This window comes from Martes martes (assembly GCF_963455335.1).
Source record: "Martes martes genome assembly, chromosome: 12".
NCBI classification, from domain to species: domain Eukaryota; kingdom Metazoa; phylum Chordata; class Mammalia; order Carnivora; family Mustelidae; genus Martes; species Martes martes.
The window spans coordinates 74,816,694-74,844,227 of NC_137900.1; the positions used below are offsets into that span (position 1 = coordinate 74,816,694).

A 27,534-nucleotide genomic window follows, 5' to 3' on the forward strand; every position below is an offset into this window, starting at 1 on the left:
GAGGCAGTACCACTGGCAGGTATCCAATGGCAATATCCTAAACAAACAGTTTTAGTGCCAGAATCTTTACAATCTTTCAACTTGTCTATTTTTAATGGTAATATGTTCACATTCAAAATACTAAAAATATAAAAGAACCTGGCTCTATCACTTACTAGCTCCCGTATTGCCAGTTTACCCAGGTCCCTTCCAGACACAACCGAAGCTACTTGATTCTTGTGTGTCTTTCTAAAGATATTCTATAAATACAAAATCAAGGATGTACAAATGGCCACAGACACATGGAAAAATGTTCAACATTACTCAGCATCAGGGAAATACAAATCAAAACCATAACGAGATACCACCTCACACTGGTTAGAATGGCTAAAATTAATAACAACAGATGTTGGCAAGGATGTGGAGAAAGGGGAACCCTCCTACACTGTTGGTGGGAATGCAAGCTGGTACAGCCACTCTGGAAAACAGTATGGAGGTTCCTCAAAAGTTGAAAATAGAGCTACCCTACAACCCAGCAATTGCACTACTGGGTATTTACCCTAAAGATACAGATGTAGTGATCTGAAGGGACACCTGCACCCATGTTTAAAGCAGCAATGTCCACAATAGCCAAACTACGGAAAGAGCCCAGACGTCCATCGACAGATGAACAGATAAAGAAGATGTGGTATATATATATATACAATAGAATACTACTCAGCCATCAAAAAATTGAAATCTTATTTGCAATGACATGGATGGAACTAGAGGGCATTATGATAAATGAAATAAGTCAGTCAGAGAAAGACAATTATCATAGGATTTTACTCTTATGTGGAATTTAAAAAACAAAACAGAGGAGCATAGGGGAAGGGAGGGAAAAATAAAACAAGATGAAATCAGAGAGACAGACAAACCATAAGAAACTTTCAATCATAGGAAACAAACTGAGCACTGCTGGAGGGGCGGGGCATGAAGGAATGGGATGGCTGGGTGCTGAACATCAAGGAGGGCACATGATGTATATTATATAAGACTGATGAATCACTGACCTCTATCTCTGAAACTAATAATATGTGATATGTTAATTAATTGAATTTAAATTTAAAAAATAGTATCAAGAAATTTTAAAAAGTATGTACATATATATTCATATATTCTATTTGCTTACTATAGATACTGTCCTCTCTTACATTTTTTTCACAGAGGTATGTTGTAAATTACCTTTATATGGAGGGATTTGATTAAGGACTGGTTATTCTGAATTGTAATTTGAGTTTTAGCTATAATCTTTACTTACATTTTACAAATAGGAGAAAATGGAAATGTCTGAAGTCCTGTACATAATGAAGTCATGGAAGAATGTTGGTTTGTTAGATGTAGATGAGTTAATGGCATTTCTAACTCTACTAGAATACAAAAAGTTTAAAAAACAATTAATTACATAAACATGGTATAAAATTAAGTATAGTTTAGAACTTTTGTAAGCAACTATTATGTTGATCATTCTGCTACAACAAAAATTTTCAATAAAAAGACACTTGGGGGGCGCCTGGGTGGCTCAGTGGGTTAAAGCCTCTGCCTTCAGCTCAGGTCGTGATCCCAGGGTCCTGGGATCGAGCCCCGCATCGGGCTCTCTGCTTGGCGGGGAGCCTGCTTCCCCCTCTCTCTGCCTGCCTCTCTGCCTACTTGTGATCTCTGTCAAATAAATAAATAAAATCTTTAAAAAAAAAAAAAAAAAAGACACTTGGGTTACTTGAAATACAAAATAACAGTTTTAAATTTACATCATAAGGAATTATACATGTATCACATGCTATCTCAACAGTGGCAGTGGTGCTTTTAAAAAAATACATTAATAACTAAACTTTATTGTTCACTGTATGAGATAAATTCTAAGAGTTTTATGTTTAATAATGTTTTCAATTCTGACAACTTATGTTGTTATGTACTTAGGAGCCAGTACTATTTTTATGTTCATACTAAATGAACCTACTATGTTCATACATAGGGTGGCCTTGAGAAACTGAAACTCATTTATTCATAAGTAGTCAGTGTGTTTCTATCACTTTCATAAATAGACCAAAAACTTCCAAAGAGATGATTAATATGATTCAATTATAAATGTAACTAAAGGAGCACCTGGCTGGCTCAGTCGGTTAAGCATCAGACTCTTGATTTTGGCTCAGGTCATGATCTCAGGGTTGTGAGATTAGGCCACACACTGGGCGTTGGAACCTGTAAGATTCTCAATCTCTCTCTCTCTCTCTTTGCCTACCTTCCCCCACCCCCACTAAAATAAACAAACAAACAAATAAATAAATAAAAAATACACGTTACTAAATAATAGTATCATCAACATGTTAAGAAGCAACACAAGTTGGCATTAAAGTGGAACAAAAGATGATTCAGAGTCCAAATCTGGTATGATAATAATAGTAACATTAATGATAGGATTGCTTTGGGTGATTAAAAAGTTAAACTTACAAAAGTATAACAAGAGTCAACAAGATTACTAATACTGAGATTAAATATAAAACTTTATTTACTGAACTATAATATCATAAGATTTCTGATTTTAATATTAATGCTATTTCTTCCATTCCTCTTCCTCAATCTTTGTAACTCTCTGTACATTATTCAGTTTGGATGCCAGAAGGATAATGAGTTAATGACAGTAACAAATGTAAATCGACAGATAAGAGAAAAAAATGACAAGTTGGATTGCAATAAGCAAATTTTAAACATGAAAACTGTCTCGCAGTAGACCTCACATGTGAATGTATTGTACTTTCACATCAGATATAGATAACTGCTGATAAACTCAATGATCTATCCAAAATTTCTACCTGGTTCATTATACTCTGGTTCACAATGGTTTTGAATGGCCAAAATCTCTGTGGAGCTGCATTTTATATCCTCAATGTCAATTCCATGCTTAGTAGTAAGATCTGAAAAGTAAGAAAGTCTACTATCAGCATAAGTACTTCTGTAACACTTTTTTTTTGTAATGTTGTCTGTTCCCCTGTTCTCAATGGATATCATAAATCTCCCTTCACTCCTCCCTAATATTATGTATCTTTGATTATTTCAACTGGAATTTATAAAAGGGTAGTTAAATATTTGGGGTTAAATTGTCATTAGAAAGAATTCAACAATATTTACTAAGTCTAACTGGGATAAAAGAAGCATCTATATTTTAGGTTATGATTCTCCCAGTCATCTGACTCCATGAATCAACACCTTACTCTGAGTTTCTGCACATCTAACGAAAGTCAGCATAGAAGTTGTTAGTGCTTTGTCACTGTTTATAAGAAAACAACTTTAAAAAATTAGTAAAGTCATATGTGATTTAGCTTTATTTGTATAATCATCTTGAATTGGTTAATTTCAGAGACATTTTAAGTCTGTAGTTATGTAAGTTAACTTATATATACATATATATATGTTAAGATATAAAGAGAAAGACAATGAGAAAAGAGTCTCACCAAAAATAATTCTGAGATTTCACCATGTAACCTAAAGAGCAGTTCTTAAAAATCTGGAGGTTCAGAAAACAGTTTAATCAATATATTTTTATAACAAACATTATTAAGTGGATTTCATAAGTAATAGATCTTTAAATTTGTTCTCACCTATTTTGAAAAGCTTTTCATTTTCATCTGCATAATTTATTATTTCTGGCACTAAGTTTAAGGATTCCTTCAGTTCAGAGAGTGATAGAATATCAACTTCTTGTTTGAGGCTTGTAGGTATTAAGAATTCACACTCAGGCAAACTTGATGGCTGAAATAGTATAAGTAAAAGAGGTTTTTAGGGAGGTTTTCCAGATAAATATTTCTAGACTCATAAACATATGTAATTTGTTGAATTGTTTTATCAAATTTTAAATTAAACATTCAAAATTTTTAATGTTATGAAAACATTAAAAAAAAAAAAAGGTATGGGGCGCCTGGGTGGCTCAGTGGGTTAAAGACTCTGCCTTCGGCTCAGGTCATGATCTCAGGGTCCTGGGATCAAGCCCCGCTTCGGGCTCTCTGCTCAGCGGGGAGCCTGCTTCCCCCCTCTCTCTACCTGCCTCTCTGCCTACTTGTGATCTCTGTCTGTCAAATAAATAAATAAAATCTTAAAAAAAAAAAGGTATAGTAGCCAAAAAATATATTACAACCAATGTTCTGAGTAACATCCTTTATGGCCACTGATTATACTAGTGATGTACAGTATCCTAGATGCAGAAATATCTTCTTTTGGGCTAATAACAAATTTTTAAACTTCTGAATTAAAAATAATCACTGCAGTAGATGAGAGATGGTGAATTGGGAGAAATAAAAAGGGTAGATGAAATGGAATGGATCTTCACTACACTCCATTAAATATGCTTCTCTTTCATTCCTACAGAACTAGATTCTATGTGCACAATTCTCAGAACTAATGGGTGAGGGAGGGGGGATGAGGGAGAAGGGAATAATAAGTGAATTAATATTGTCACCGTGTGTGTGATTTTTGTTTTTTTACCATGTGTGTTAAAATTTTTAACTGTAAGGAGACTCTTTAAATGCCGTAAGATATCTATATCTGTATCTACAGCTATATCTATCTCCTTTGAATGTTTTAAGAAAAACCCCAAATGTGAAATATTTTCACATTCACAATATTTGCAGTTGTCTCAAAAAAAATGTTTAAAGTAACTCTGTAAATGCACCTATTCTATGTGGGCCTAGTTTTTTGAGTTTGTTAAATTGCAAAAAGTTATTTGCACTCTCAACTGCTAAAATTCTTTACATATTAATATCATAATAACAATTTTGTGTGCTTTGGAACTGTATACTAAAAAAGACATTTGATCTTTAATATGCAAAGATGCTATGTTCTTTATTAACCACTGGCAGCACCTAAAATGAAGTCTCAGACCATCTTTACTCTTACTACCGCAATGAGATCCCTTTCCTTACATAGTGTAAGTGCTATTTTGTGTATAACTCACAAATCAAAATCAACATTTTTAGCTCTGGTTTCCAATTTTTTAACTAGAATATGACCACTTAATGTCCTACACCAGGTAGATTTATTAATATCATTAAGAGACATTTTTAAATTCACTATACCTGGGCTGCACAACAGACCAGTTCAATCGGAATACATCTGAGTAGGACCCAGGCTTCAGTATTTTATTAAAACTCTCCAAGTAATACCAATGTGTAGACAAGGCTTAGAACCACTATCTTAAAGTAAATTTGACTTCATTATTGATATATATTATATATTGATATATTGACATTAGTATATGGTCAATGTATATTACTAAAATTATAAAAGTGTGCTTTACTAACTTTTATAAAAATATTTTATAAAAATATTACTTTAAGCAAGTATTACAGTTTTATGTAAACCTACTGTATCTTCTAGCTTTTCCTGACAAAAGTTCTCTTTATCCATGTAAAAATCTTCTTTCAATAGACCTTTCAAATCTTCTTGAAAAGAGAAACATTCCCTTAACAACAACAAAAAAAACCATTAGTGTTTAACTAAAAGCAAGGTACATACCAAATGTAGTCAATCAAATTAAATAATAATTTTTTTTTTTTTTTTAAACAAGTTGTAATTTAAATTTTTTTTTTATTTTTTTTTTTAATTTATTTATTTGTTAGAGAGCGAGTGAGCACAGGCAGACAGAGCGGTAGGCAGAGGCAGAGGGAGAAGCAGGCTCCCCGCCGAGCAAGGAGCCCGATGTGGGACTTGATCCCAGGACGCTGGGATCATGACCTGAGCCGAAGGCAGCTGCTCAACCAACTGAGCCACCCAGGCGTCCCTTAAATAATAATTTAATACAATGATTAAAACTGGAATCGATGTAAAGCAATGATAATTTATTATTGATAATGTCTAGACTTATGAGCATACAAAGAATATTTTCTCCTTTAAAAACATTTACATCAATTAAGTACCTGAAGAAATTAGCTTCTGTGAAGATCTGTCCTTTGAAATCTAAAATGGGGTCCTTTACCAAAAATAGTTTTAGCCTACTCAACAAAGTATACAAAGTTGGTAGCTGACTTTTATAGGTCGTCAAGTTATTTAAAAAAATTATTTCTTCATCAATAGACAAATCTGAAAAAAAATGTAAAGAAATAAGAAAAAAATCTAAAAGCTATACAAGGGGATCTAGATAGTTACTGCAGTCAGACATTCACACACACTTTTTTAGTTCTTCATTGTATTGTGCATATAAAGCATACAGCATAGGATTAGCATATAGGTAAAAGCTCAATAAATTTTAGTTATTATTTAGTACACTGACTAGTAACCAAATATCCTAAAAGAGTGTAATGTTCATTTTCTTTTAAATGAAGATTATTTTAATCAGTGGAGGAAAATATCTTGCAGCCTTATGCTTGAAAACAGTCAGGGGTAGCTTAAGCAAAGTCGTAAAGAAATAAAAGCATTTGACTTTTGTGGAACCTAGTCTTTTCTCTGCATCATTCTACCTCTTAAAGTCTCTAATTCATCCCTAGAGGCTCTGAGATGTAGGGGAAGAGATGGTCTACAAAACCTATAAATGAGATCAATTTGGACTCTATCATTGCAATGACAAAAAAACTTTCTATTGTAAAATAGAAATAAAATTTTCACTGTAAAATTGATTACAATGAAGGTTACATGACAAAATATCTACTTGAGAAGTGTGATACATTTTATATATTAGGAAACACTACTGCTAACGGTTAATTGCTGGAATAAATTTCTTCTATCCCCAACCTACTATATTCAGGTTACTTTAAAATCTTAGCCAACTGTGTCGGTGCTTTAACAGTTTCTGAGCCAAGGAAGGGATCATAAAACCTGCTCCCATTCTTTAATAAGCTCCTGAGTGGAAAGAAGAAAAGGAAAATAAAAGTTCAGATGAAGAAATGTTCAGAAAGCCAGACTCCCCAAAGCGAAGGTACACTGAAGAGAGAGCAACAATTTCTTGTTCTGGGTAGTAACCTTTCAGTTAGGTAAATTTAGAATAACATGAGAGAGGAATAGCCTGGAATGATGTCTCCCATGACCAATCATTGGTATGCATATGTTTAATAAATATGTGGTGTTAAACAAGCAACCACGAAACACCCCTTTGCCCAGTGCTGCCTTGAAATGCTAAAAGAGAAATTGTTCCATTAACAAGCCTCTTAAGAGATTACTTATCTGAACCTGCTAAGTTCCTGATAATTTTGTAGCCAAGAGCTTCCCATGACAAATTTGGCATAGTTCTTTTATATACCAAAGAGAGCAAGCAAATCAATTCCATATCTAAACAGGGCTTAGGTGAGATAATTAAAGATGGTTCATTTGTACATTCACTCTGAAAGTATTAATGAAGTCATGTTAATAGTAAAAACCCAAACAGCATTTACTTATATCCCTCTCTCCATCTTCCATTCGTACAGGCTCATCCTAGTATTTCTGCAAGTCCAAGAAAAGAAACATCTATCAGTTATGAGATCTTGTTTTCCAACGACCCATTTTTGATAGAGCCGCTTGAGGGCAGCATCACACCACAACCAGTGTTTTTTGTCACTACACAAAAGTTGTTTTAGGAGGGTGCTACTTCCTTATATTCTTAAGGTTATACATTTCCTGGTGTTCTTACTTTATTACAGTTCTTCTATTACCAACACAAATATGAGGATACGGTTCTCCTTTATTGTAAAGAAGCGTTAAATTATCACAAAGAAGCAAAATTTTAGCTAGTTAACTATGAAAAGAAACAGAAAATAGAGGTCTACTTGGCGGCAGATTCCTCTGTCTACCCAGAAAACCCAAGCTAACTAAATGAAAACAAAAAAAGAGTTCACTAGGTGTCTGATAAGAAAGAACTGTAAAATCTCTGGTTTTCAGGCATACATAAAAAACCCCCAAATTAATGGAAAATTCATTCATAATGGTAACAAGTATACAAACATCAAGGAATCAACATAATAAAATGTACAGAGAGTATATGCAGGAAATCACAAAACTTTAATGAGGACCACTTAAAAAAACTGAATAAAAGGCCAGATAAACCATTTTCCTGGCTAGTAAGACTATGGTTTAAAAAAAAAAAAGTGAAAAAACACAATGACATTTCAATTTCTCAAGAGATCTGTTTTGGAACTTGAAAAACTGATTTACTGAAAGTAAATCTAGAAGAATAAAAATGTGAGTCTAGGAAAAAATAATAACAAAAAAGAAGAGACTATTAATACATGTTATAATTACATATTAAATAGAACTGTATGATACAATAATAGACAAATCAATAGAACAAAATAGAAAATCCAGACACACTCTAATGTGGGCAAGGATTTAGCATATTTTCTAAGTGGCTTTTCCAATCAGTAGAGAGAGGAAAGACTATTCCATAAGTGATACTGAGATGACTGCCAAAACATTTGGAAAAAAATACTTTTAACCCTTACTTTTAAACATATACCAAAATCTTATGGAAAACTTTAAAGAAAATATGAATAAATATTCATCTAATTTAAGGAAGAATTTTCTCAGTATAAAAGCAATGAAAGAAACCTTAAAGGGAAACACTGATGGGACTGGTTAGTTTTAAAGATGTATTAAATATCTCTTTGACATACACAGATAAAATATAAGAATAGAAAAATACATAAAAGAATCACTTCACAACATAAAAATATGCAAATGGCCAGTAAACATGAATGATTTTTTATAAGTTTTATTTATTACTTAGACAGCGTGTGTGCAAGGCACACGAGTGCAAGGGGGCAGGGAGGGCAGAGAGGGAGAGGAGACAATCTCTTACAGACTCTCTTACCCAGCATGGAGCCCCATTCAGGACTTGGTCCCATGACCTTGAGATCATGAGCCATGCCAAAATCAAGAGTTAGATGCTCAACCAACTGAGCTACCCAAGCATCCCAAACATGAATAACTTTTAAAGTCCAAGTAAAAACATAATTTTTGTCCATCACATGGGTTAAAATGTATTAATACAATATCAGTAGTAATATATCCAATGATGATAAGGCTGGTATGAACAGGATATTCTTACATCATGCTTGTGGACATAGAGCTAAAAGAAATACCTGTATCAAATAATTCCATTTCCATGAATTTACTTTATGGAAAGAAGTGGAAATGGAAGCATATATTTATGTCCATACTTGAAATTAAAAACATTAGTGTTCTCAAATTGGGAATGAATGATACATAAATAAGATTTAAAACTGCAGTCACTAAAAGCCATCCTTTTGAAGACAAGTATATGGTGAGATGTTCCCAACATAATGTTAACATTTAAAAATAATATAATGCAGACACAATATGATCCCAATATCAAAATGATTTATGTTTAGATTATAGGCTTGGAAGTTTTTAATAAAGGGACATTCTACATATTTCGGATGTAGATATCTTAATAGATATAGAAAACATTAATAAAATTCAGTCCTCATTCATGATCAAAAACTCTTAGTAAACTCAGAACAGAAAGAGCTTCCTCAACCCAATAAATTCTTCCAACATTTAACCGCTGAAACTGACATAAACATTGTAAATGATTCACCACTGAAATGATATTTACATCATTTTTAATGATGAAATTTTAAAGTATTTCCTTTACTGTTAAGAACAAGACGAGGATGACAACATTGCTGCTTCTATTAAACAATGTACTGTTGGTCCTAATAAGCACAATAACACACACACAAAAAAGATATAAATGTTGTGAAGGAAGAAACAGATGGTCAAAAAAATCACTGTCTTAAAGAGATACCTGTACTCCCACTGCAGCATTACTCACAACAGCCAAGGTATGGAAACCATGTAAGTGTCCACACATAAATGGATAAAAAAAAATGTGTTTTAAGGAAAATAGGTTTTATACACACAGACACAAGAAAATATTGTTCAACCTTAAAAAAGAAGGAAATCCTGCCATTTGCAATATGGGTGAACATGGAGGACATTTTGCTAAGTGAAATAAACCAGGCAGAGAACAACAAATACTGCATAGTATTACTTGTACGTGGAATCTTTATTTATTTTTTATTTTCATTATTTATTTATTTATTTGACAGGCATAGATCACAAGTGGGCAGGGAGGCAGGCACGGAGAGAGGTGGAAGCAGGCTCCCTGCTGAGCAGAGAGCCCAATGCAGGACTTGATCCCAGGACCCTGGGATCATGACCTGAGCTGAAGGCAGAGGCTTAACCCACTGAGCCACCCAGGTGCCCCTACGTGGAATCCTTAAAAAAAAAAAAAACAATTCGAACTAATGTAAACAGAGAGTAGAATGGTAGTTGCAGGGACTGAGGCTGGGCTGTGGGGAATAGGGAGAGTCTGGTAAAACAGTACAAACCTCCAGTTATAAGGTAAGTATAAGTGTGAGGATCTGATGTATAAAATGGTAATTACAGTTAATAGTACTGTAGTGTATAACTGAAATTTGCTAAGAAAATAGAACTTAAGTGTTCTTACCAAAAAGAAAAAAAAAGAAGGTAAATATGTGAAGTGATGGATGTGTTAATTCAATGATGGAAATCTTCTACAATATATACATGTGTTAAGCCACTACATCGGCTTATTAAATATATTTTATTAAAATATATTTTAAATATATTAAATCAAATAATTTAATTTAATATAAATAATAATTAATTTATTAATAATAAATTAATAATAAAATATAATAGTAAATTAATTAATAATAAATTTATTAATTAATAATATATAACGACAAATTAATAATTTAATTTAATATATTTAATTAAATATACATTAAATGTATTTTAAAAAGAAAAAATATGGGTAGTTGAAGTCAGAGGACTGCTACTTTTTATTATAAATTTTGAGTAACTATTTGATACTCTAAACTGTCTGTATGTACAATTTTTTTTAAATTAAAAATAAAGGGATGCCTGGGTGGTGCAGTCAGTTAAGCATCCAACTCATTTCAGCTCATTTCATGATCTCAGGGTGGTGGGATTGAGACTTGCGATGGGTTCTGTGCTCAGTGCAGAGTCTGCTTAAGACTGTCTCTGCCCCTCTCCTCTCTCTCTCTCTGAAATAAATAAATAAATCTTTAAAAAATAATAAAAATTAAATTAAATTAAAAATAAAAAAATAAAGCTACATTTGCATTTGCTTATATATTCCTTGGACATCTGAATGGATATTCATAAAATAATTACATTTATTAATAAATATGTGAATGTTGTAGAAATATTAGTATATATCAACAAACCAATAAACAATAAAACATTTGATTAACTTATTTGAGAGAGAGTGAGCAAAAGAGAGAGCATAAGCACTGGGGGAGGAGCAGAGGAAGAGGGAGAAGCAGAGTCCCCACTGAGCAGGGAGCCTGATATGGGGTTCAGTCCCAGGACTACAAGATCATGACCTGAGCTAAAGGCAGACACTCAACCAACTGAGCCACCCAGATGCTCCACAATAAAAGAAAATTACTCACTGTTTTTATGTCTTAAAGAAATATAGGTTTTGAAATTAAGTTATAATTTAGCAATTGACTAAATTTCTTTTAAGACAGAAAATTTACAGTATCAATTGAATTTCAAAACGTAATGCATTCCTTTGGATTTAGACACTGAGACCAAAGTATCTATAAATCTGGCAGCAATCAATATAGTTGCAAAGACAACAAATGAAATTGCAAATCTAAATTTATAGAATGATATCTAATGACAGAGGACCCCTCAGGGAATACAGGATACGGACAATTTATATGTATTTCGGAAACCCAAGTATATTTTCATTCAATGAATAGTAGTTAAGGAAGCTTCTGACTCTGGTTGATGATAGATATTATAAAGTTTAACAATAACAGCTTGCAGTTTTCCACATTAATAATAGCTATGTTTGGATATCTTTTCTTTTTTATAAACTATCTCATTACATGTACAAATATATTAGTTGATCCCCCAAACATTTTTATAAGAAATTAGAAGAATAAGTTAAAAAAATTAAAGAAGAAAATTGAAAACTATAAAATTTTTAGCAACTGTCTTCAAAGTGTACCACATTTTAAAAGTAGATTTGGACTACAATCAAATCTTCCAAATCTTTAAGAGTGGATTTGGACTATGATCAAATTTTCATTTGGACTATGATCAAATTCAGATTATTCCTAATATAACATGTTCTCAAGTTTAGTCTTTATTTTTTCTTAAAGATTTTATTTTTAGAGAGAAAGAGAGTGTGTGCATGAGTGAGCAGGGGGAGGGGCAGAGGGGGAGGAAGAGGGAGAGAAGCAGACTCCCCACTGAGTGCAGAGCCAGACCTGGGCTCCATTTCAACCCTAAGATCATGACCTGATCTGAAATCAAGAATGGGATGCTTAACCAACTGAGCCCTCCAGGTACTGTTCAAGTTTATTCTTTAAAGCAATCTCTCACTCTCATTTCAAACTGAGAGGGATCTAACTCTGTATCATCACACACCTATCTGCCAACACTAAAAATTTAAACACAATTTATGTATTTACATAAAAATAGCCATTTAAGGGGTGCCTGGGTGGCTCAGTGATTAAGCGACTGCCTTCGGCTCAGGTCATGATCCCGGAGTCCTGGGATCGAGTCCCGCATCGGGCTCCCAATTCCACGGGGAGTCTGCTTCTCCCTCTCACCTTCTCCTCGCTCATGCTCTCTCTCACTGTCCTCAAATAAATAAATAAATAAATAAATAAAACAGCTGTTTAAGAACCAAATTATTATATATTCTACATCTATTAGATTATTGTAGCTCAAGCTATAGTGTATCTTAAACTTTATTTTAAAAGGGAACAGGCTATTCTACATACAAGAAAGGTAGTTCTCAGCAAGTTTTTATACAATTGGAAGGATTCAGCACCCTCTAGTAGGATGAAAATTTGGAATACAGCTTGGATAAAATGTACTTTATTAATTATGGTAAATTTGTAAAAATGAGGTGAATTTCCTGATCTAATACTACAATGACTCCATCTCTACTTTGAATTATGGTTTCATGTCAATCAGATGAGATTCAAAATCTTGAGCATATTTTGAAAATAAAATACAGCATCATTTAGTAATCTACTGTTTCAATGTTATACCAAATTGCTCTGTCATCAGGTCTGGTTATGGTAATATGATGTGAGCACACTATGATCAAATCCCTGATGCTATTTTGATGCCCAACACAAATAAACCTCCCAAACAACCAAATTCACAAAAAAGGGACTAATATGAAAGAGAAAGTATTTCCCTAAGGTGGCAAAGCTTAGAATTATAATTTTGCAGGTAGATAACTTTAATAAAATAGAAAAATTAAAAATACAATAAAACAGAAAAACACAAACATGAAAATCTGCATGTTAGTAAGAAATGTTTTATAACAATAGAAATAATAAATGTTTTACCTTCATTCTGTGTTTGAAGTGCTGGACATTTTTCTAAACCGCTGACAAGCGTAAAGACTTCAGTGTAGTCCTTATGGGTATATAAACTGGCTTCCTCTACTTCAGTTTGGGAGTTTGGGTTTGAACTTGGAACAACTTCCTCAAACTCAAAGTCAATCTGAGTCACCATTCCTGTAATTGTTTTTCTATGACATTATAAAATTACTGATTTTATGTACATCCTATTTTAAAACATCTTTATAAATAGTATATGTTCTTTGTAGAAAAATTACAAAATTCCAACAGATACAGAGAAAAGTTACCCATAGCCCCAACACTCAAGAGATGAATTTAAAAAATATGTATTTTCTCAATTACTTTTGGATATTTTTAAACAAAAGTAGATTCATGTACATAGTATTATGAAACCTGCCTTTTCTGGTAAACAATAAAACATGAGCACATTTATATGTCAATCAATGTACATTCACTTCATTTTTGATAAACAGGATCCCACTGCATTATTAGGCCATAATTTACTGAAAGAGTTCCTTATTGTTGGCAATTTAAATTTGTTGTAATCATCTGCTATTATAATGCAAGTAACATCTTTGTACACTTGCCTGTTTTCCAAAATATGTTTCCTAAAAATGGAAATGATCAGATTAAATGTATACAGATTTTTAGACTTTGCCATACACCACACCAAGTTGCCCTTGTATAGGATGTTCAATGTTTGTTTTCCCACATCATTATCCAACCTTTTATATTCTGTTTTCCATCCTGGGAGGCACATCTCCATGACTGAACTAAGCTCCCTTGCTCTCTGGCTTCTGGTTGGGTTCGGCCAATAGGAAGCATTGTCAGGAGATCAAAGTTGGGAAGAGAGACAAGTTAGGATATTATTGTTCCCAAATGCTTCTCTCCTGGGCCACAGTTTAGAAGTGGCTGCATTCTACCAAGAGTTACATCTCTTGTCAGACAGGCCCTCTCCTACAGCTAGTCGTAGTTCTTACTGGGCTGATTACTGCTCAGTCCCCTTGTTCCTATAAGCTTAGAGTGTTAACAACTTCCTGCTGTTTGGGGGCACTTTTTTTTTTTGGCTCCCTTGACCTTGCCATACCTTGCCTATTTCCTGATTCATCCAGGTATATCTGCCACTGTCTGCAATATTGGGAGATTTGGACTTTTATAAGAGAACTTTTTAATGAATTTCCTGACAAATATATTATTGGCAATTTAACTACACATTCTAATATACCCTTTCCCCCCTGATATCCTAAAATATTTTAGTCTCAATAATTCCCTACCCAGACTGAGAGAACCAAAGTCAATATCACTCCCTATATAATTGGAGAAAAATGAATACGCCATATCTTCAAATCATATACAGAAAAATCTCTAAAGTTTCTCCCTGACTCTTTAAGAAAATACAAGGCACAAGAAAAGATATTTCAACTTACCCAGGTCCATATTACTCATGAGACCATTGATTCCTATGGGAATCTTTATAGACTTCTAAATTTAGCATTTATATCACAATTATCTTTTTTTGTTTTAAATGTTACTAATAGGGTCAGTACTTTGTAATACTCCTTGGTATTAGAGTTTTGAGAAAAAAGTCAATTCTCTTCCTCTAGATATAAATGTTCTATGAAGAAAAGTAATTCCTGGATCTCTTCCTACTTCTGAGTCCAGTATTATCTATTCTTTGCTCACTGGTGTCTCCTTTTCACCTAACCTGTAGTACTGATATTTCTCAGGATTCCAATCTGGATGGTGTTTGCTTTCTTTCCATATCATTCTATCTGGGTAAGTTCATCCACTCCAATTCACTAATTCCTTAACTTAAATGAAATATTTACTGAGTTGTCCACAGTGTGCTAACACCATTTTAGGCACTGAGAATGGAGTGATAGAGCAAAACAAATTTCTTACCCCCATGAAGCTTACCTGTTAACAGAATGATAGACAAACAAAAAAATAACATAATGTCAGATGGCAAAGAACTGTTATGAATAAAATAAAATATTAGGACATCAAGTAACAGCCAGAGAGTTTGTAGAAGATCTATTTTAGAGAGCGGCCAGCTGAAGAGCTGATAATTCCACAGCTACCTGAATAATGGTAGGAAGTGACCCATACAAAGGCCTAAAGTGGGGGAACAGGTTGGTATAGTCTCAGAAAAGCACAAATGTTAGGGTTACTGGAAAAGACTAAGGTTAGATAAGTAGGAAGGGACCAGATCATGTTGGGTATTACAGCACCTGGTAAGAACTTTGAGTTTTATTCTATGTGCAATGGGATACTGTCAGTAGGTTATAACAGAGATAGTTCATGATCTGATTTGTGTCTTTAAAAAAAAAGTTCCAGGAAAACTATTAGAAGAAAATAGAGGAGTAAATCCTCATGACTTTGGATTAGGCAAAGCTTTCTCAGATATGATGACAAGAGCCCAAGTGACAAAAGAAAAAATAGATAAATTGGACTTCATCAAAAATTTTTAAAAACTGTGCTTCAAAGTATACTATTAAGAAAGTGGAAAGATAATCCACAGAAGAAAATATTTGTAAATCATGTGTCTGATAAGGGACTTGTATCTAGACTGTATAGCAAAACTCTTAAAATTCAATTTTAAAAAGACACATAAACCAACTGGAAAATGGGCGAAGAATTTAAATAAACATTTTTTTGAAGAAGATAAACTAAGGCCAATAATTACATAAAATGATGCTAAATATTATTAGCCATGAGGGAAATGCAAATCAAAATTAAAATGACATACAATAAGCCACCCATTCGGATGACTATAATCAAAAAGACAGATAATAACAAGTGTTGGTGGGGCGCCTGGGTGGCTCAGTGGGTTGAGCCTCTGCCTTCGGCTCAGGTCGTGGTCTCGGGGTCCTGGGATCAAGCCCCACATCGGGCTCTCTGCTCAGCAGAGAGCCTGCTTCCCCCTCTCTCTCTGCCTGCCTCTCCGCCTACTTGTGATCTCTGTCTGTCAAATAAATAAAAAATATTTAATAACAAGTGTTGGCAAGGATGTAAATAAATTGTAATCTTCATATACTGCTAGTAGAAATGTAAGATGGTACAACTGTCTGGAAAATAATTTAGCAATTCTTTGTATAGTTAAACACTGAGTTACTGTATGATCTAGTAATTCTACTACTAGAGAAATGAAATCATGTATGCAAAATAATTTATGCTCAAATATTTATAGCAGCATTACTCATACTAGCTAAAAACTGAAAGCAATCTAAATGTCCATCAACTAATGAATGGATAAATGAAATGTGCTATGTCTAGACAATGGAATATTATTTGGCTATTAAAAAAAAAGGTACTGATACACGCACAACACAGATGAACCTTGAGTACATTATGCTAAATGAAAGAGGCCAGTCACAAAAGATCCCATATTGTATGTGTCATATTGTGTTTTATAATAAGAAATGTGTATTTGGTCTTCATCCCCATTTCTGGCAAAGAACTCCTAAAGGCCTTGGAATTTCCTAAGTATTGAGAACAATAAAGGTCTATTTGGTTATGTTAATGAGGTGACTTTTGGAAAACCTCTCTGTTGCCTAGAGAAACAACCATGTTATCAGAGGGCTGGAATTTCAGCCCCATCCCTCTGACGTCCAGGGAGAAGGGCTGGAGGTTGAATCAACTGCCAGTGGCCTATGATCAAATCAATCACGTGTATGCAATGAAGGCTTTGTAAGAACACAAAAGGATGGGGTTCAGAGAGCTTCTGGGTTGGTGAACACACAGAAATGCTGGGAGAGTGGTGTGAAGGGAGAGGGTATGGAAACTCTGTGCCCCTTTCCCATACCTTGCTCTACGCATCTCTTCCATCTGGTTGTTCCTGAGTTATACCCTTTTATAATAATCTGGTAATCCAGTAAGTAAAATGTTTCTATGAATTCTGTGAGTCTGTCTAGCAAACTGATCAAATCTAAGGATGAAGTTGCTGGAACCTCCAATTTATAGCCTATGGGTCAGAAGCACAGGTTATAACCTGGACTTGCAGGTCGAGTCTGAAGTGGCAGGAGAGGGAGGCAGTCTTGTACCACTGAGCCCTTGACAGGTGGTACCTGACACTATCTCTGGGTAAAATTGAGTTGAATTGTAGGATATCCAGCTGGTATCAGAGCACTGTTTGTTGGGTTTGGGGAAACTACACCCTCTCCCTATGTTGGAATTGGTGTATGATTTTACTTTGATTCCATTTTTATGAAATGTCCAGAATAGGCAAGTCTAGAGAGGCAGAAAGTAGACCAGTAGTCGCCTATCCAGAGGAGGGGGAAAGATGGGGAGTGAATCCTATTAAGTTTCAGATTCCTTTTTGTTTTGATGAAAATGCACCAAAATTGATTGTGGTGATAATTGTACAACTCTGTGAATATACTAAAAACCACTGAATTGGACATTTTAAATGGGTGAATTATACAGATATTAATCATATTTCAATAAAGCTTTAATATAAACCTAACCAAACCAAAGAGTATAGGGTTTGAAGTTAAATAGACTAGGGTTTGAATATTTGAATAGTTCAACTATTGACTGTGGGCAATTTATTTAATCTGAGTCACAGTTTCTCATATGTAATATTTAGACAGTAACACCCACCTCACATAATAGTTATGAGGTATACAGGAAATAAATATATGTGCAGTACCCTGTGTTCAATTGCCTTCATGTGACTACAGCAAGCCACAGAGGAATAGGGGATATTGTTATACATTCTTCCTCTTACTTTACTTGGCCATTGCTCTCTCCTGGAAGCTAGGAAGTTTACTGCATGGTTCTCCCTGATGTCTTTGCATTTTGCCCTTGTCACCATGATTTGATGGCCTCAACCCCTTCTTTATTCTGTCCCTCAGGCTAAAAAAAACTGCTATTTTTACTCTAATATGTATGTATTTATTAGGAGCTTTATATGTCTTTTAAACTATACTTTTTTTCTGGTAGTTTTCTAAAAATTAAAATAGTTATTATTTTTGTTAGTGCTCTGTTGCAAGTTGCAGCTTTGATGACAGACGCCAATTTTCTTGTATGTCCTGTTATTTTTAGCGTGTAATTTCACAGAACATAAGATTTCTTAGGAACACACAGTGGAAAATGTCCAAACATGTTAAAATACAGTACACCAACAAGTTAGTAAAATAATTGAGGCCTTAGAATCAATATTAAGAAGTAACAAAAATAGAAACAAGGAACAAAGAGAGAGGAGAAAAAGAGGAAAAGCAAGATTTAGAAACTCTAGGTAGTGCTAATGATCAGAATGTTTATTTCTAAAATCCATAGGTAACAAAACTGCAGTAGCAGAATTGTTTAAAATTAAATTTAAGATGGAAAGTATCTATACTTTCTGCTCAATTCTGCTGTGAACCAAAACTTCCCTAAAAATAAAGTCTATTAAAAATTAAATCTTACTGGGGCACCTGGGTGGCTCAGTGGGCTAAAGCCTCTGCCTTTGGCTCAGGTCATGATCTCAGGGTCCTGGGATAGAGCCCCGCATTGGGCTCTCTGCTGAGCAGGGAGTCTGCTTCCTCCTCTCTCTCTGCCTGCCTCTCTGCCTACTTGTGATCTCTGTCAAATAAATAAATAAAATCTTTAAAAAAAATTAAATCTTACTGTATGAGACAAAATTGAAATTAATGGCTTACACACATAAAAAGTGGAGTTTAGAAGTTCATGGCTAGTAAAACAGTTTGCAATGTGTTAAGAGACTAATGCTCCTTTTGTTCTACTCTTTCACTCCTACGTTTAGTTCTTGCCAATACAGCTGAAGTTGGTTGCTGGAATCAGTCATTACATATCTATTCCAGCACTGGGAAGGAGAAAAGTGGAGGAGAAAAACATGCTGCTTCCTTTTAAGGACATTCCCCAGAAATTGCATAAGCCTCTTTTGCTTAATATTCTATCAGGAAGAAATTAGTCACATGGCCATGTGTAGTTACAGACAGGCTGAGAAAAGTAAATGTGATTCTAGGTGATGCCACAGGTCCACCTTCTTTGCCATGGACTCCATCTTAGTACCGCAAAATGAAAGGAAGGTGAGATAAGACAGGGCATCCATTCTTTCAGCACCTCCCATTTCTCCCATACATGAATCTTATTTGAGTCAAAGTAGCTAGAAAACTGCTTTCACTGCGGATTTATTGTGTATTCTTGCTCTATGCCTTCGGACTTGCTGTTTCCTTTGCCCGAAAAACTCTCTCTCAAGTTAGTTTCTCTTTTAATGTCCAGCTCAAGTTCAATTCCTACTTCTTTGTAAAGCTGATCTCTCCTGCTTATAAATGCACAGCCTTACCAATCTAACTCATGAAGTGAAGAGATCTTAGAGATCATCTTGTTTCTTGTTACTTTAAGTAGGTTCTTGGGCCAGCAGTACCATCATACCTAAGAGCACATTAGAAGGGCAGAATCTGGGATGCCTGGTTGGCTCAGTCAGTCAAGCATCCAACTCTTGATCTCAGCTCAGGTCTTGATCTCAGGGTCATGAGTTCAAGCCCTGTGTTGGTTTCCATGCTGGGCATGGAGTCTACTTTAAAAAAAAAAAAAAAAAGTGCAGAATGACAGGCCCCAACTTAGACCAACTGAATTGAGATCTCCATTTTTAATAAGATCATCAGGTGATTCATATGCACATTAAAGTTTGAGAAGCACTGATCCAGTGTCATTATACTGATAGAGAGTGAGGGTCAGAGAGAGAAGATGACTTGTCAAGTAGGTAGTACTTGACTTCTTGAATCAAAACTTGAAATCCAGATTTTTTTTTTTTTAATTCATGGAGCAGAGCTCTTTTCACTACACCCTCCTGCCTCCTCATTGCTCAGTTTAGTCATGCAATAGGCACTTTGTATTGTCCTTATACCTTGTGATAGAATTTCTGATGGTCATCTTATATTATCATTTAATTTTTACATGGTTAGTTTTTTTGATGTCTATATATTATCTTCCTAACTTGACTTTAAAATTCTTAGATGATGGAGATGGTATATTGCGTTTCTTTGAATTTGGAGTCTGGACACATTTAAATTGGTTATTTGTTTCTTTCCAGCAATTTCTAATAATTAAGGAAAACTTAAATTACTAAAACCTGAAAATGTCAAAAACTAAATCCTTCCTGGGTCTGATCAGCACTCTTTCTACAAAGTGAAGCAACAGAGTAAATTATTTACCTTTGCACTGAAATCTCTAATTTTTGTCTATATTAACAATGTTGGGTTAGATGCCCTTCCTTGTATTATGTATGCTCTGTCTTCCTATCTCTGTCATTATATTTTCTATATTGTATTATAATTATTTATTTATAAATCTCTACTCCCTATTTTCTTGTGTTCTTTGAGTAGAGACTGTGTCTTATTCAGTTGCGTATTCTGTATCCAGCACACAGGATTGTATATAATAAATATTTGATGAATGACTGAACTAATAATAAATAATGTTTTGACAATGTTAGAAAATAGCCTTAAATCTACATTTATACTACAAGAAAGAAGACCAATTTTAATATAAAGTGTCCTATAGACACATTCTATAAGAGGTTTACTTATTGATTCAAAGCATAATAATATATTAGCTTTCTTTCTGTGTGCATTTTATAGCACAAATGCATAGAGAATGGTTAACATGTGATAACTGAAGTTAAAATAAAAAGGGTATAAATCACTTGTATTAACCTCTCTTTTGTGACTCAGATTAGGGCTTTTTCTTCAGATAAGAGAATAAAATTGGTAAGGATACAAAAGAAAGGATATTCTCTCTGCAGGTGTCTGGAGAATTTACTGTTTCTGTTCTAGACGTAAAGGGCAAATTGAGGTTAAGGATACATACTTCTCCAGGAAATCCTCCACAAAGAGACTTGCTTTCCATTGATCCAAGACTGAAATATCATCTGTCATTCCCCACACCGAAACAGCTGAAACTACAAAGGAGAATGGTGAACATTAACTTCTAGAATTTTCTTTTGCACTTAATACAAAGAAGCCAAACACGAACCTTTTACATTATGATGTTATCTTTATTTGTTCACAAATGTAATTTTCCCCAAATTTTACCAGATTCCAAATATTTAAATAATCTTTCTCATTATTACAATTCACACCCCCCCAAAACCGCTCAACTATAGTCAGAATAACATCACCTGAACATACCATCCTCATGTTTACATCCTCTCTTTTGCTAATGCAGCACTACCATCCTAGATAGTCCTGTTCAACAGCTCATATTATTCCTCATAAAGTTTTATTATTAACCATTTCAGCTTGTTCTGATATATTCTTCTTGAAGGGCCAAAGTTGTCAGTAGCACTCATTCTGGTACATGACCATACACAGCTATATTTTAAAATTTTAGGTTATCTATAACTTGTCTCTCAAATTAGACCCTTGGTTCCTTAAGAGAGAGATCATGTCAAATACTAATCTCAGAAAAAGCAACTGAGTGAAGTTAAGAGTCAAAGGACTTGTATTCTACTACCAATGTTACATCTTAACTAGTTTTGTTATCTTGAACAAATCACTTAACATCCGAATCTGTGAGTCATTGAAAAAAATAAACAAAAGTTTAGAGATAACGAGTACAATTCTGGAATCACCCTGACTAGATTTTAATACTTGTATTGCTACTTATTAAGTGTATGAGCTTGGGTAAACCTCTTAACCCCTTTGTACCTGTATTCCCTATCTACAAATTAGGAATAATAATAATGGCCTTTTCCAAGTGTTGTGAAGATAAAATGTGATGAGACATACAAATTGTTTAGACAGTGTCTTACATATTGTAAACAAATTCTGGCTATTAATAGGGACGCCTGGGTGGCTCAGTCCATTAAGCGTCTGTCCTCAGCTCTGGTCATGATCCCAGGGTCCTGGAATCGAATCCCACATTGGGCTCCTTGCTCAGCAGGGAGCTGCTTCTCCCTCTGCCTGTCATTCTCCCTGCTTGTTCTCTCTGGCAAATAAATAAATAAAATCTTAAAAAAAAAATTTAGCTACTAGTGTTATTATTGTTTTTAAAAAGAGAAAAAGAAATAGGAAAAATGAGTTTATCATTTTTCCTTCTGTACATTTATTTTTCCTTCTGTACTTTTAGATAAGCAGATTAATGAAAGCTATTCTTTAACTTACTTCCAACCTGATTGAGATTCATTCCATTTTTACAATATTCATTGTAAAATGAATATTCCTCCTCCTTCATTTCCTTACTATCCTTACTACCTTTCTTACACAGTTCAGTTTCCATAGCCAGTCCCATAACCACTATCTTATAAAGATCCTTAATTTCTTTGCCTCTCTTTCCCTTGTACTAACTTAGGAAAACCTCTACTCTCTACCTTGTGTACATACACTAGAACAGCTGAAAATTATTGGAAGAAGATCATCCAGTCATGCTGAATGAACTCATTTCTGATTATGACCATAAATTTCAAATGGGCATCCAGTATTGACAGATGATAATAGTACACCTTCCTAACCAAACCGGCTTTCTCATTCTTCTTCTTCTTTAAGATTTACTTATTTATTTTATTTTAGAGAGAGGGAGAAAATGAACATATGGACAGGGAAAAGGGCAGAGGGAGAAGAAAAGAATCTCAAGTAGACTCCTTGCTGAGTGTAGGGCTCAATCCCAGGACCCTGAAATCATGACCTGAGCTGACTACAGATGCTTAAGGGACTGAGCCACCCAGGTGTCCCTATCTCACTTGTGTTCTTATCTGTTTCTGCCTTTTCACTGCTGGAGTGTTTTAGGATTTTGTCCTAGGATCTCTGCTTTATATATATTCATGCTCTCAGTGAGTTCATCCACTTCCGTAAGTTTATGTGCAATCCATATATGATTACTTCAATTTGAAACTCCAGCAGTGCTCAAGATTTATATAATAAATTACCTCCTTGATGTCTTCATTTAGATGCCTAAATAGGCATTTTAACCTGGCCAAAGCAGAGCAATTGACTCTAGCCACAAACTGGCTTTCCCAGTTGGCACCGCCATCCACCCAGTTGCTCAGGTCAAAAACCTAGAAGAAATTCTTTATTGTTCTGTTTTTTTCTTTAACCCTCATACTGTTGGCTGGACCTATGGACCTCTAATATAATCTCAATTCAACCACTCCTCACACATCCATTAATATAAGCCTAGTTCAAGTCACTACCATCATTTATGTAGAGTGTACATTCACTTAGCAGTCTAGATTCTGAACCAATATGATAGCTTTCTGATTGATTTTATCTTTACTCTTCCCAATCCCTACCCCTTCCATACTCCAGCCAACCAGAATGATTTTTCTAAAGCATATATCAGATTGTCACACCCTTTTTAAAAACTGTCCAATGATTTGCCACATTAGCCATAATATAAACAAGCAAATAAACTCTGTATTATGGCCTATAATGCCTTATATCTTTCATAAGCTGCCTACTTCTTAAATATCCCCCTTTCATTAACCTGTCATGGTGGCCTAATTATCTGGTCCTAAAGTTTATTCCTGAGTCAGAAACTCTGCATTTGCTTGAAAAGCTTCTCCCCCATTATCTTATTGTTGTTGCCTTCTCATCATTCAGATCTCAACTCATATGTCCAGCTCCTTCCCTAAGTATCTTAGGAAATATGCTCCCGACTAAATCTTTTATCACATTACCCTATTGTGTCTTCTCTACACATTTATTAATACCAGACATTAGCTTATATATTTAATGGTTTTTTTGCCGCATTCTTTTTACCAGTCTGAAAACCCACAGAGGGAAGGAACTACTTATTAGTACCATCCTTAGCACCTATAACAGTACCTGGTACATAATACATGCTAAAGAAATGTTGTTAACTGACTTGACTCCTCTATGGAAGCTACCTCTTTCTTTCTTTCTATCTTTCTTTCTTTTTGAAGCTATCTCTTTCTTAAATCCACAACATGATAAGAGCAAAAGATAATATTTTGTACATATACATTTAAAAATAATTTTATATGCAGTATATCATAACATTTTAAAGTAGCCCTCCTACAGTTGAGCAAGGTCTTATACAACAAATGCTTACAGTGCTAGAATATTTTAAGACTTCATCATCTACATATCTTGTATTTGTTCTATTCATATCTAGTATAAGCTTCCCAATTCCCTACTTTGTCACCTAAATTCTGTCATAAAAATATTAATTTTTAACCTTCTTGGAGTTCTTTTTTGTTTTTAAGATTTTATTTATTTATTTGAGAGAGAGAGAGAGAGCACGCACACACAAGAAGGGGAAGCTCAGAGGGACAAAGCAGACTCTCTACTGAGCAAGGAGCCCAATGCAGGGCTCAGTCCTGGGACTCTGGGATCTTGACCAGAGACGAGCCAAAGGCAGAAGCTTAAACTGACTGAGCTACCCAGGCACCCCTTGGAGTTCTGATATGAATAAATGCAATGCAGTTTTATTAATTAAAAAAAGCACATTTTCTTAATAATTTACTGTGCTAAACTTTCACATCACTTTTAAAATAGATTTTTGAGAAATAAAAGTAAAACATACCTCTCATCCATGGCCTCCTAAACTTATTATCAATAACTCCTGCATAATAATTTCCATCTTGATATAAACATGAAGGGACTCGAAGCAATAAAGCATCTCTGCAAAACTTCTTTCTAACTCTATTCTATGTAAGAAAGTAAGATTATAAAATCTTTAAAAATATTTATCAGATGCAATTAACAGTATTCAAAATATTAAAATTCTTTATTCTTTTAAATTCATATCATTTTTATTTAAAGGTAATACCTACTCATTATAAAACATAAAATAACACAGAACACATAACTGAGAAAGTCAAGGTCCCTAGTAATTTAAGTAATAGTTTGGCATATTTTCCAGAGACTTCCTTTTCTAGGCTAGGCTAAAGGTGTGTGTGTGTGTACGTTTGACACAAATGAGATCACATCATTTATACAGTATGCCATTTAGCAATGTGCTTTTTTTCACTTAACAGTATAATATGGCTGTCTTAATTTTGTTTCTATGTCTTTGCACTAGCGACAACCAGCAAATAAATTTCTAACTTGAAAAAAAATCAACAAATAAAACTATTTCTTTAACCTCATCATCCTTGGTGTGCCTCTGAAAAATGTCCCACTATTCTTCTCAGATTATCAAAATCCTATTTATCAAAAAAAATCCTATTTATCTTTCAAGGCCCATCTTAAGCAATATCTCTGCTATGAAGCTTCTCCTCAGTAACTCTCAACTTCCCACAAAATTCATTATTCTATGTATTTGGACAAATGATAGTTTCTTGCATTACTTCCCAAGAGTTCTTTGTTTGCTGAAGTGTTATACATATTAAATAAAAGGTCTTAATTATCCAAGAATAAATGGTACAAAGAAAGAAGAGTTAAAGTAATTTATATAAAATGAGAACCAAAGGTTCATTGCAAAACAGAAAAAAAGCTTGATTAATACTTTGTCTAAAAAAAAAATGAAACAGAGCTACAGAAATTAAATTTTGTAGCTAATAAAATTTTGATTATAATTAGCTTGTAACCATAACTGGTTTTTGTCAAAATTCTCCCATAAACTGTATTATGTAATGATATGGATATTAGTCATTGTCTCACCTTTGATTATAAAGAAGATATTTTAAAAAAATATTTAACCAAAATATTCCCAAGGCATCTCTGACTCCTTTAATATGCAAATCATTGTCTTCATCTTCTCTGTAACTAATCTAATGTTGCAAGGTCTTCATTTGACAATAGCTTTACCCGTTGAGTGGCTCCTCAATACTGTTACCATGAACTTTACAGAATTCTACAACTTTTGCGAGAAATGCCATCAGTCAGTATCATATTTGTACTATATCATGGGATGTGATCCACCAGTGAGAAACTAAGATACTATAGGCAAGGATAAAGTTTAAGGATGTTTGAATACAGACTAATTTTGAAGTGGCCAATATATTCATAAATATATCTGGTTAACAATGACTTCTGATTCCCTACCATGTAAATATTATAATAACACGTTTACCTCCCACAGTTATGAAGAAATAATAAAATCTGAAGATGTCTAAATGTCTTTCTTATTTCCTATAAAATGTAAGTTTTAGTTACATTGGAATAACTTTTTTTCCTGGTAAAGAGGTCAAGGTTATAAAGAAAATAAAAATTTAACTTGTCAATTAAGATTATAAGAACAATGATTTATTGTATGACGACTACTCCAATTAGCTTCTTAACAATGTACTAGACCTGAATCTTTTATAAGCTGTTTAAGTTCTCTAGACATCAGTTTCCGAACCTGTAAAATTGTAAAATCTAGCTCCTGGAGTACTCATGATGATCAAATGGCATAACCCATCAAAAGAGCAAATGATCAAAAGATATAATCCATCAAAAGAGCAAAGTATCTGGCCCATAGCAAGTGGTCAATACATGCTGTTACTGTTATTTCCTCATAAAGATAACTGGGACTGCTTTTTCACCCCCACTCTTTTCAAGGATGATCACTCAAGAATGTTGACATAAAAGCAGCCTAAATGTGCCAAGTTTCCATTTTTTTTTCTGCTGACAGCTTCAATTCACAATACATTGCCAATAATTTCCTTCCAAAAGTGGCATTTTTAAGGTATACTGGAAGTGGGAAGAAATTTTAAATAAATCTCAAGGTAATTAGATTAAGGATTAATCTAAGGACTACTGCAAAATTATCATAATCATGTAGTGAATGCAGATAGTACTTTTCATATCATAATTCTTAGTAGTTAGTGATTCAGTAACACTCTACCTCATATAAATAGTCTATTGCACAATATTTGAATGTTGAAAACATGTCTTCTTTCTTTGAAAGTGGTACAAATTTCAGTATCTGGAAATACAAAAATCAAAATTAAATGTTGGTAAAATAGCAAAACAAGGAGAAGGAAACCATTCTTAATCACAAAACTTTGGTTCATTCATTTTTAAGAAGGCATTGAGTGATTTTAAAAAAGCTAACTATAAAAATAACAGTTATTACTATGATTTAAATCTAATATGAAAACAATGTATGTTGATATAAAATCATTCATCTAATTTTCATATATGTTCATATATTATTTAATCCATACAACTTCTGGCTGGTGGATTAAAGTACATATTCTGTGATCATTTTGTTACAGAAGAGGCAGGATTTTGAAAGAATGGTACAGTGGTTTTCT

General features: G+C 33.9%; 1 protein-coding gene across 1 annotated transcript in view; it reads right to left on the minus strand.

Moving 5' to 3' along the window:
* Positions 1-27,167, minus strand: part of SHOC1 (shortage in chiasmata 1) — a gene marked incomplete at its 5' end in the record, with an annotated part of 75,707 nt that extends 48,540 nt beyond the window's left edge. The window contains 9 exons of the mRNA XM_080819650.1: positions 1,280-1,388; positions 2,829-2,930; positions 3,615-3,765; positions 5,356-5,470; positions 5,925-6,087; positions 13,371-13,555; positions 21,201-21,291; positions 24,876-24,999; positions 27,123-27,167. Of these exons, the coding sequence (XP_080675776.1) occupies positions 1,280-1,388; positions 2,829-2,930; positions 3,615-3,765; positions 5,356-5,470; positions 5,925-6,087; positions 13,371-13,555; positions 21,201-21,291; positions 24,876-24,999; positions 27,123-27,167 (1,085 nt within the window). The remainder of the gene's footprint in view (positions 1-1,279; positions 1,389-2,828; positions 2,931-3,614; positions 3,766-5,355; positions 5,471-5,924; positions 6,088-13,370; positions 13,556-21,200; positions 21,292-24,875; positions 25,000-27,122) is intronic.
* Between the last annotated feature and the right edge of the window lie 367 nt (positions 27,168-27,534).